Genomic DNA, 12,130 nt, shown 5'->3' on the forward strand with positions numbered 1-12,130 from the left:
TCTGATCAGAGAGTTGTCCCTTCACTGAGTCCAAACCTGACTGTGCTACAGGCAGAAGTTGTGAGAGATGCTATGAAAATTTATGCTTTGGTAGTAAGAGTTTCATAACCTAAAGTACAACCAGCTTGTTTTAGCAAACATCTGTAGTCTTTTCTGTGTAAAGCACGGGAGGAAACGGAATAATTGGACATCTTCAGTCAGTGGTACTACTGGCTCTGTATGCAACATTAACTTTAGACTCATTTTAAGACCCTCCTTGCAACAGGTATAGGCTCTTCCAAAGATTTCCTAGGCAAAACAGCAGCAGGCGATCCTTCTTCATGTTTACCCTGATTATATATGTTATGGAATAGAATTATTATGGATTGTATTTCTCCTGTAAATGGGAGGAGAGTATTGTCCTCTCTGTTGTCACTTTGCCAATCACGCTTCTGTTGGGCTTAATTATTTCTTCTTAGGTTTTCTTCCTACTGGAACTTCTGTTCGCCTGGGTGTGTTGATCGGCTTGCTTGTTTTACGGTTTGCTGTCTGAACTTCATTTTTCACAACTCTGTGGAAAATATTTTTTTGTATGTACCTAGAACAAACCATCCTCATGTGGTTCAGTGGCAAATGTATTTCACAGACTCAGCTTCATGACTGACCTATCTTCAAAAATGCTGTTTATTCTTTCTTTAAAAAGCTATTTCCTGAAATGGGGACATTTTCAGCTGAACCCCTCCGCATGTGGTGGGCAACTTCTGGGACAAATCTATTTATTCATTATAGGTACTGCATGTTTAATCATCACGTACTTTCTTTGGTGTTACTACTTTTCAAAGGTTTACAGTTTGGCATCATTGAGAAATTTAAATTTCAGTCTTTTCTCTGTTCAGAAAGGAAATAGAAGGTCCTGTTTACCAAAATGCTATGTTACAGTGGATGTTCCTTAACATTAAAACTCATTAGGAATGTGTTAGCCAGAAATTTTGATGCCAGCTGATGTTTTTTTTTAGCCTGCTAGGCAGTCTGAGTGTTCCAGTGGCATTCTCTGTTCACCCATTACTTGCAGCTATTCCTGTATAAGCCAACCCCCTGATTTTTTTTTTATTCCAATAAATGGAGCTATAATGTATTAATATAGGACATTGTCAGTTAAGGTTGTTGTATAACTAACCAAATGTCAACCCTTAAGGACTGTCCAGGAGAAAGCAGCAAGAGCTAGCTGTAAATGAGGTGGAAAGCATGAAGAGTGGAAAAAAAGAAGAGTAGCATTGGGTGCAAAAGCCCAGAGGTTCTCAGCAAAAATGAAGGGAAGGAAATCCGATGTCACAAGTGCAGTTGTGTGTACACACACGTGTATTCGGTGTGTAGAAGTACTGACACCCGATTTACCGCATGAGAGGTTTTTTTCCCTAGGATTATGCTTTTAGGAAAACTGCAGGTGATATAAATGTCTGCTATATTACACCTTTCTCTTTTCCAGAATTTTTTTGCCAAACCAGCCTGTTCATTCAGGAAAATGACTTTGGGGTAGATGTTTTAAAGTGCCCATTTTATAGCTGCTTCAGGGGGCACAGAACTGAATGCTAAGGATAAACACAGAGTGTGAAGGGCATGTTACCTTCATCTTACAGTGACTAGGAGAGAAGCTTACACATCTGTGTTGAATTTTTTTTACCAAATAATTTTTACTTGCAACAGTGGCTGAGGGGCTCAATACTGAAACTGAAAACCGTATTGTTCTTTAGTTCGTTTGGGGGTTTTTGTGTTAGTCTTTTGTACACAGAATAGCTGGGAATAAATACTGGTGCCTGGCTTGTTGGTAAGCAGACATATATTACTTTCTTATGGAAAGGCTGATAGTCACGATGAAGCCCTGATAATTACCTTCCCCTACCACCATTTCACTTGGTTGCTGTTTAGTTTGCTGATCATTGCTTGCCTTCTGTGGATGGATGGATAATACAAAGACAGAAGACTTAAGTACTTTTTTCCCAAAGTTTGGAAGGAAAATTCAGGCCCTAGTGTGACATTTATTTAAGCTGATAAGGCAACTGCAAAAAGAATCCTACCTCCTGTCTCACCTTGGCCTGTTGTTAGATAAGTCACTGTATGGTCAGCTAGTGAGCTAGCGTGAAGTGAACCAGCTGAAAAATACCAACTGGTGGGAACACCCCCTCCCTTGCCAAACAACTGCTGCTGCTTCACTCAACAGCAAGCTGCATATCGTGGACAGAAACAATTTAAATGCCTCTTGCTGTAAAAAAAATAACCCAAAACGTAAGTTCTGTTCTCAGCCATGCTTTTTCTCATGCTACTGAATTTGTAGGTTTATCTGACTCTCTTTACTGAGATAAAACCCTGCAACAAACTCAAGGTGTTTCATGAGTTCCGGAGCTGGTGCGAGGCATGGACTGGGACTGGACAAATGGGTGCTGCAAAGAGAGGAAAAAGCAGGCGAGGAAGCAAGCTGTTAGTGGTTTGCAGAATAACCCCGTGCAGATGTAAGACATGTAGATGTACAGTAAGTACAGAGGATGATGCAGCTTTGTGAGTGAGTACACAGGGAGCCAGGACTGGGTCTTTTTCGTTCATCAGCGATGACGGCTTAAATGCAAGTCAAACTACCGTTTTCTTCCATCACGCTTCTGATAGCTCATCATCCTGGCATAGGCTTTATCTGTAAAGTCACAGGGTGAGCTCAGTGAGTGCTTTGCCGTAGTCAGTAATCTTTGAGATTGTCAAGAGGAACGGTGACATTCTTTTTTTCCCCTCTTTAGGTGTTTTAAGAGGTCCAGAACCTGGATGGGATGGGGGGTGGGGAACGGGACAGGGAGATGGCCAATGCTCGTTGCTTTCCAAATAGTCTTCAGTTTTTGGTAGTGTGTTGTGAAAATGCGCTGAATTCAAAAAGAAGAAAAAGCTTTTCTTCTTTGCTTCCTGCTATATTTCAGAACCACAGAATGTTCGGGGTTGGAGGGGACCTCTGTGGGTCACCCAGCCCAACCCTCTGCTCAAGCAGGGTCACCTACAAGCAGACTGCACAGGACCTTGTCCAGGTGGGTCTTGAATATCTCCAGAGAAGGAGAATCCACAATTAATATTAGATTCACAACACTTTCCTTCCATTTCTGTAGAAGTAGGCCTTGGAAGAAAATGCAAAACATTACTGCCACTTAAAATGAGGTAAAAAAAAAAAAAATGCATCTCTTAACCTTTTTATATACCACAGAGAATCATAAAAGAGCCTGAGTCCATTTAACAGATTGCTCATTTTAATTCTTAATGTTGCCACTTGCATATTTAAACCATTTTCAACTCATGTTTCTGTACAACAGTAACATTTATTTCATGGTAAACTTTGATGTAATATGTGTGCATTGTGCATCTGCTTTGATATTTCTTCTTGTTCCTGTGCAAGGCCTTTGGCAAATGACTGGCTGCCTTCTGACTTTTTTTCTGAATGGATTTATTTCTGTCACTGTCTGAGCCATGAAGAAACGGAAATAAATTCCTTGTTTGCAGCCAGTGTTTTTCATTCTTTTTTAATAGCTTTTCTGTGCGAAGTCTGACTAGCCAATAGCAACATAAAATTAGAACTGCTCTGGCTGCACTAGTATCTTTTGTGTTAATGTGATACCAATTTTTTATAACTTCCTTTTAACCTGTAAGTGGTGATCAAAGATATTTTCCAAATGTTTGAACTGCTATTTATGCACATGCTTGACTCAAACGGAAAGATTCATGTGTATGCTGCAGCAGCTACCCCCATCTCCTGAATGGGTAGGACACACCAGAAACGGTTTGCATCCTCTCTTCACGTACAAATATTCCACATATCCATTTTCTAAAAGTCATTTGATACGTGCTTATTCTGTATAGTGCTCCAATACATTTGTAATTGTTGACAAAATGCAATGTTTCTTACCTTTTGGTTTTCTTTGAAGCTATCACTAGAAGCACTGAGATGAATTTTGTGATGCTTTTAAAAGCTTACATTTACAGGGTTGGCTTCCCTGGTTACCTCAGCAATCTTATTCTCCTTTCTTGCTCATTCACACTGGACCTTAACAGAGAATTTCTATTCTGATCTGTTTTATCCTCAAGTCCAGGAGAGAGCATTTGAAGTACACAATCTAGTGAGGGAAACATTAAAAGGTGTTGTAAAACTCCTCATTTCTACTGACTTCTGTAAAGGAAAGTCATCTTTAGAAGGTATGGACTAACTTTTTGTTTCCCCCACTCCTGCCGACTACAAAATATTGCCTGAAATGGAGAGATTAGCTGCTGCTTGCTGCCCTCCCTTCAGCTTTAGATAAGCTTGGTGTCTTTCAGATTATCCCCCAGGGTAACCAACACAGACAAACAAGTTGTTGATACTGCACGTGCTGCTGTTCTCGCTTGGATAGCACGGTTTAGCCTTCAGATAACATATTGAACTTGGGAGTTTAGTGGAATATATGTCAAGTGTGATACAGACATCTATACATCTGTAAAATAACCTGTATTTATCTAAAAAATGCAACAACCAAAGTCAACAACAACAAAAAATATCTGAAAACAGAACCCCCAAAAAGCCTCAAACCAAAAAAACCTAATATTTCTCAAGAAGACTTGTTAACTGAATTGTGGTCTTATTTAGGGCAAAATTTGAGGTTCAGAGAAAGAGAACGTATTTGAAGAATTCATTAAAAATTCACGTAATCAGTTAAGCTAATGTGTGGCTGTGTACATCTTTGTCCTCATGAAGCCTGATGACCCAACTTCAGGGGTCATTCTGTTAAAAGAAGTGGTGACATTGGAAGCTGAGTGGAGGCCCCTAGAATAGTTTTCTTGCTGGTAGTCATAACTTCATTGGGCACCCGTTGAAGGACTGTCCTTTGGGCTCCTGAAAACATGCCCTAACAGACATGGGCAGAATGAGAGTATTTCTCACTTCTCTGCAAAAGCGAAGATGACCAAAAAGCTCTGAAAGTGACTGTTGGAAGTGCTTAAATATATAGTAATGCAACCAAATAATCTGAGCTGAAATTTATATTCAGTTCGATTTATGTATCAGCATAAGTATTCAGTTTCAGAGTCAGTTGAGTTGCTAGTGATTTTTTTTTAATATTGTATTCTATTGTGACTCACAGAATATTCTCCAAACTACTTATGTTTATTGTAGACCTTTCAGACTTCCTTCTTGCCTTAGTTTTTTGTAACTTCATTAAATGCTTTTATTTTTTTGCATTTTCCCTCCTGTTGTTTCTATGCTATGTTGAAACAGCTTCTGAGGAAGAAATACCAAGCCCTTGCATTTTGTAGAGAAACCTTGAGAAGATAAAGAAGAAGGGTCAGTTTGTTTATTCTGTGAAGTCTTTCAGCTATGGTGAATTGTGGCTTTCTCTGTATTTCGTTTACAGCTAGCTATACGTGCACTCTTGAGGACATGTGAATTAAGAACAATTCATCTGTTTTAACAGCATGTTATGGATATAAAGCTGAAAACTTAGAACTTGAAATTGTAATATGGAGTCCTAGTCTCAAACATTGTTATTTTGCTTCCTGGGGTCTCTTTATAATGCGATGCCTTTGTTTGTTTTTTCCAATAGCTGAAAGAGATAGATGCCAAGAAGATTATCAGAGCAATGTTGTCTTACGTGTGGCCCAAAGACAGACCAGATCTGCGAGCCAGAGTAGCCATATCTCTGGGGTTTTTAGCAAGTGCAAAGGTAAGAACAGATACTTCATTGTACTGTGATAGTTACTGTTCATCTGGAGTTCGTACAAGGAATGATTTTTTTTTTTATTATTTAAAGGCTTTTAGAATCTTAAGATGTCTGTTTCCCATATGAGGAGCACCTAGTGTTAGAAATAATAGGTTGGATTTTTTAACAGAGTGTGTATGCATGTGGTATGCATGTGTGTGGTTATGGAGATGATGATGATGACCAGAATTTTTATTTCCATTGCTCATATTAGTCCAGGATTTTCAGAGTCACAGAATGGTCGGGGTTGGAAGGGACCTCTGTAGATCATCTAGGCTAAGCAAGCCCAGCTCCGTCAGCCTTTCCTCGTAGAAGTGATGCTCCGATCCCCTCATCACCTTCGTAGCCCTTCTCTGGACTCTCTCCAGTAGCTCCTCATCTTTCTTGAACTGGGGAGCCCAGAACTGGACACAGTAGGGCAGAGTAGAGGGGGAGGAGAACCTCCCTCAACCTGCTGGCCACACTACTCTTAATGCACCCCAGGGTGCCATTGGCCTTCTTGGCAGCCAGGGCTGGCTCATGGTCAGCCTGTCGTCCACCAGCACACCCAGGTCTCTCTCCACAGAGCTGCTCTCCAGCAGGTCCACCCCAAGCCTGTACTGGTGCATGGGGTTGTTCCTTCCCAGGTGCAGGACCCTGCACTTGCCCTTGTTGAACTTCATCAGGTTCCTCTCCGTCCCGCTCTCCAGCCTATCCAGGTCTCGCTGAATGGCCCATTGCCAATTAATCATTTACATCATAAGTCATGGGAAATGTGAGGTAAAGGTTGCTTACAGATCTTCTCTTCTTGTGTGGTGCTGTTGTCTGTCAAAACAGGATTTCCTCAGGGCTCTGTGCCCATTCTCGACTCTGAACTTGAGCAATATGGTGGTATCTACTCACAACTCTTGCTGTGCTATCAATAAGAGGATTTGAGCTCCAGTCTTTTCTTGATATTCCCCTGTGAGATGACAGTGGAATTTCTATTGTTTTGGGGACTCCTCAGCTGTCCTAATGTGGGAAAAAAAAATACATAACTTATTTTTTGTTTTGGAGCATGCTTTCATTCACAGGATTTTTCTTGTAGTCTTGTGATTATGAAATGGACGGTTGCTCTTACCTTTACTTCAGTGTGTGAAAGGATTTCTTATACTCTTACCTGCAACAAAATCAGTGTTTTTTCATTCTTGGAAAGAAATAGGCATGCAAAATCTTTCTGCAGATTAATGGAGGATATAATTCAAGTTTTGTACAAACCATGTGGAAATGGTTCAGAAGAGCAAATGTTACCTTTGTGCAAAAAATCTTTTGCTTTTGGGAAAAAAAAAATTGATTGCAAAATATTGGGAGTAAATTTCATTGAGAATTATGGCTCAGCTGGGCTGCTTTGAAGTATGACAACTTTTACCAAACGTAACGCGAATTTTGGCATTTTGGTGGGGTAAGCTAGAGTAGGTACTACTTAGCAAGGAGTTTTCGCACTTAAACTAGTTGCACTAGCAACTTTGTAGCATTCGACAACATTGCCATGTTATGCAAAGAGAAGAAACAAATATCTGCTACATAGGTGTTAAAAGAAGAGTGCTTGGAAGAGAAATGTGCTCATTTATTTGAGCAGAAGGGGAAAGGCCAGTCTTTTGGTCTACAGCTCTTTCTCATGAGCAATCTATCGGGTGCTAGCAGGTGCTGTCTACAATAGATATTTTGGTTGGTGCTGCTGTTCGGGACGTTGGAGATAATGCAGGTCATGACACGCAGAATATGGAGTGGCTGGACAAGTGGGCCTCCACCCTTTTTGCGTGCCTGTGTGAAATATGCAGCAGTGGTTTCTATTACACTTAAGCTATCTGGGAAGCTACCTGCTCAAAACACAGATGCTAGGAGCATTTTGCCTTGTATACTGTGCAGTTGCCCTCACAATGATGTTTGACTGATTATATGCTTGGTTCGCTGAGGTTTTGTGATGTGTATTTAAGAAAACCCCATATACCAGATGAATATGAAAATTCTTCGAACTCACCTTCTTTTTTTAAAGCCTCTTATTAGCGATCTCTTCCTAATTATAATAATTTGAAGGCAATTTTGAAATCAGCTTGAAGTATTTTTTCTTTTTCTCTTCTGCTTTTCCCCTCAATTTCCTAATTTGTAGGGTTATAAGAGAATGTGAATCCAGAATCTAATCCTGCATGTGGTAGCACTGTACCTTGCTTTGATGAACACGGACAATGTTTCAAGCAGCTTTCTGGGGTGTAATGAAAACAAAATTCATGGCCAGGATGCCTGACTCTTGCAGATAGCTCTGTATTTGGTATAATACAGAGCTATTACATTTCTGCTGGGAGAAAGAGAAGTTTCCCCCTCTCAGAAAATCAGGCACTTAATTGCTCTTTGGGGAAGTGACTGCATGTTTGGGTCTCTCTTAAGCGTTCTCTTAAATTTCCTACTTCAGATTCTGTACAAGGCAGCCTGGAAGCCCTGGTGGCTAGAGCAGATTCCCAGAAGCACAGCAAAAAACCTTTTGAGCTTTGCCCAGGTTTTAGGAGATGCCTGTTAAAGCACAAGTGTTTTGTGAGAACATTTGTTTTGGCAAACAAGGATTTCACTGGGATTTCACTGGGAAAACACAGAGCAAGCTCTCTACAGAATATATATTATAACTGGCTGGGGTGAAAAATTGCATGGATGTCTTCTAGCTATTCTTCGCTAATGTTCTTTGTTTTCTTTTAATTTGAAAATTAAATTGTTTTTGTTTTAATTAAAACAAATCTTTGTTTTCTTTTCTTTTGTTAATGTTCTTTTAATGTTCTAACACAAAGCTGTGTTAGAACTCAAGCATTTTTGAGTAACAGCAATTTAACAAGTTACCCCTTATCACCTGGGCTATGTCCACTCTTCCTTTGTGGAGTAAATTTTCTTTAAATTGCTTCATACTTTACATTTTCTAAATGTGCGTGTAGTTACCATGGCATAACTGACATGCAATAGTTCGTTACAGAGCTATAGTAAGTCTGTCAAATCTTCAAGCCCTGAACATCTGCTTTTCTTACAGAGCAAACTAAAGGTTGCTTTGTCCTAGAGAAAATGAAACATAAATTAGTTTACCTGTAGCTTGTCTGGACCGTGTATAATCTGGTGCAGTTTCCTCATTATCCCATTTGGGAGCCCTTTGTTCTGATTGCTTGTGAGGTTAATTACGGTGTACTTGATTGACCACACCAGCCGTTTGTTGAATACAGTTTGCTGTATAGTTGTGTTAGCACGAGAATGCCAGCGTATCGTTCTCCTCGCTGCAGTCCTGGCCTAAACTCTTTGTTTTCTGTGGACTTGTCTGCATCTGAAGGATTTACAGCCTTATTATGGATTTTGTCTAAAGGCTGCTCCTTCTCAGAGGGTTTGCATATGATCATGATGCCTGCTGCTGGTCACCTTCCCTAATAAGAAATATTTTTGTAAGCCTTTTGGCCAACATCTTCTGAGGTTGACCAAAGAGTTTGGTGAGGTTTTATAGCTCTATATTCGTAAAGTTGTTTCTAGGTAGAAGAAAAGATCCAAATGGTGACTCTCTTGAGACAGAGGCTGCAGGGTGACTTCAATTTTATTCTAAGAAAACTCCAGAGAAATCACAGAGCAGAGGTAGGTTATGAAATCCTCAGCCACAGGAAGAAAATGAGGAGTTCACACCCAGTTTGATTGGCCTTACTTAACCACCAGAAAGCTGGAGATCATACCTCCTTGTCTTGCTGCTTGAGAAATAATTTATCCCGTTAAATCTTCTGGTTCAGTAAAATTCAATTTCAAAGCAAAAGCCAGTTTGTGTGCGCAGCTACAGAAGAGCCTGCAGTTACAATCTGTCTTGACTCCTTTTGTGGGTTGCCTGTCACTGAACAAATTATTGTGATTTTTGGTTCCTTTTTGTCTACACATAACTGCTAGTAGTATTGTTAGCCTTCAAAGTGAGCTGTTTGTATGGCGTTTTATGACTGGGAGCTGACAGGATGGAGTCTGCTCTAGGGCTAGTAAGGTCTTCTTTTCCTTGGAAGACTTGTTGTATTATGACATGCATTAAATTTTTATCTTAAATATTTATAGCCTATCTAGACATGTGTGATCTGAAGGACGCAACGAGAAGACAGGCAAGAGGAGTACCCAAGGCGTTATGTATGTTTTCAGCACATAGATCAGCCTGCTCAGGTTCTACATACCTGGCTTTTCTTTTTCCGCATTCCCTCTCCCATTTTTTGTCATCTCTGCTGGGGCGTGTATAGTAAAGGCTTCTTCTCTGTTTCTTCCCTTCTGCGGCATGAAAAGAAAAAGCGCTTGGGCTTCTGAGAAGCTGGATTAAACACCTGAATATGACAAAATCGCTCTGTCACCTCTGTCAGCTTGTAATGGTTTTTGGCCTTTTGGTCATAGACCAAGCATGTGTTATTCATGAGCTGGAGAAAGCTTTCAGACTACCTGCCTTTCTACTGACTACTAATTCTCTAAGTTCAGGAGAAGAAATTGTTTGGCTAAGGAGGCGAGACTCGAGTATCGTATCTGATTAGTTAAGTACGTACATATGATCTTGGTGTTTGAGCCCTTTTTGTGGGCTCAGATGGAGTTGGATAATTACAATAAACCTTTAGAAACTGTTACTTTTTTGGGAAGTTTCAGGTGAAAAATGTTTTTTATTTTTTTCTTTGTTTTCCTCTTACTGGAATAAGTACATATCAGGTCATCATTAAATTCGAAGAAGGCATGAAGCTAGATGCTTCTTCCCGCTTTTGGACCATATTTTGTAGCTTGCTTAGTAGTCTTACCTCTGTAAGGGATGGAGTTTTCTGTTTGTATTTCTGCAGATGGACTTGTTGGATGTGTGTGTTTATATTGGTCCAGAGAGAAATTCGGTCATCTTCGTGTCAACGTTTCTCGTTGAATTACTGGCAAAAGGAGAGTTCACTGTAGACCAGATTTATCTTGTTGGGGTTCAGCCTGTCACTAATTCATCATCTTTATTAAACAAGAAATACTGGGAAGAGCAAAATGAAAGATAAGACTGTTTACCTTAAAAGTAGTGTAGTCCCACAAGGGAATAGAGATGATGATGCATTGTCAGCTTAAAACAGTGCAGTCATTAAAAAAAATGTTCAAACTCATTTAAGCATGATGCATTACAGTATAACGTGCTGTTAAATGTGGGCAGTTGAGTTGGGATGACTGCATGGGTGCTGTGTTTGCTTTCCAATAAATTCAAGCAGGGATGAGCTGTTAATTCAAAATTATAAATAGAAAATGTACAAATTTATATTAAAAGGATTTTCTAATGGGAATTGTTATCAAGCTTCAAGGCATTAGGAAGAGGAAGGAAACCTGTATTGGTATATCGCGTAAGACAATTGTTTTGCATGGTGACTTCTTGTAGTGTACCTAGGTGTGCTTAAAGCTTTTTGTTCTGTGCCAGCAAATCTAGGCTACTAAAGAGGTAGCTGTGAGTTTATGTAGAGGGCTGAAATTTTGTTTCCATTAATGCGAACGCAATCTCATTATACTTAACAAATTGAGTAGGAAAGGCTTGTTTCTAATAATGGCTTCTCATCTCTCTTGCTGTAAACTTTGTAAGATTAACTTTTTTTTTAAATTACTGGAAAGCAGACTGTCTTGATTGCTAATGAAATGCAATACCATGCTGCCTTGTTCTTATTCCAGCTTTACCCTCCAGGAGTCAGAACAACTATAACCTAAGACCAGGCTTTAAATTTCATTTAGAACTCTATTGGGTAGAATTATATTGATGTAAAAGACGACATTTCTGCAAAATCGTAGGCTGTTACTGGTTAAATTAATTGTGAGTAGAGAACTGCAGTTTAAAGAATACATCTCTTTTCTTTAAATGGATTTTAAAATATATCTGTAGTTCTATTTCTAAACTACCTGTAGTGTAGCGTAGTCTACTGAAGAGTAAAATCCCTGCAGAGGGATTTGTAAGAATCTGCAGCAAATCACGACAATCTATATTACAATACTCTTATTTTCTACTGAGTAGTCTCTCCCAGGAAAACCTGCACTTTGTCATCTTGGTCATCACTGTAACACACATGGTAGTATATTCATCTTTATTAAGAACAAAATGCCACCCAAAAATTGAGTTTCAGTAACTCTGAAGGGAAAGTAGGGTTTTATGATTATACTGGGGAAAGGAGGGAGGAATTTGGACTTCAGTATTGTAAAGATTCAAAACCTCTGTTAATGCATCCTCAGTTCTTTATGGGGCTTTATGCTCAGGGTTTAAGCGTGTCATAGCAGTAACCTGTTCGTCTGCGGTGTATAATTGAAGTTGTCGGACACTATTGTATACTGCTGCTTTGATGGTATTTATTGCCTTTCTGCAGATATTGCTAACCTTGAGTCTTTTTTTTTTTGGTAATGGAAATTTCCAC

The 12,130-nt window shown here is 39.6% G+C and overlaps 1 protein-coding gene across 3 annotated transcripts in view; it reads left to right on the forward strand.

Annotated features, from left to right (window-relative positions):
• The window catches only part of ABCB7 (ATP binding cassette subfamily B member 7), a 44,389-nt gene that overhangs the window by 9,430 nt on the left and 22,829 nt on the right, over positions 1–12,130 (forward strand). For all 3 annotated transcript variants that reach the window (XM_075435257.1, XM_075435259.1, XM_075435260.1), the window contains one exon: positions 5,577–5,696. In XM_075435257.1, the coding sequence (XP_075291372.1) occupies positions 5,577–5,696 (120 nt within the window). The remainder of the gene's footprint in view (positions 1–5,576; positions 5,697–12,130) is intronic.

Source organism: Opisthocomus hoazin, chromosome 14, assembly GCF_030867145.1.
Source record: "Opisthocomus hoazin isolate bOpiHoa1 chromosome 14, bOpiHoa1.hap1, whole genome shotgun sequence".
NCBI lineage: Eukaryota > Metazoa > Chordata > Aves > Opisthocomiformes > Opisthocomidae > Opisthocomus > Opisthocomus hoazin.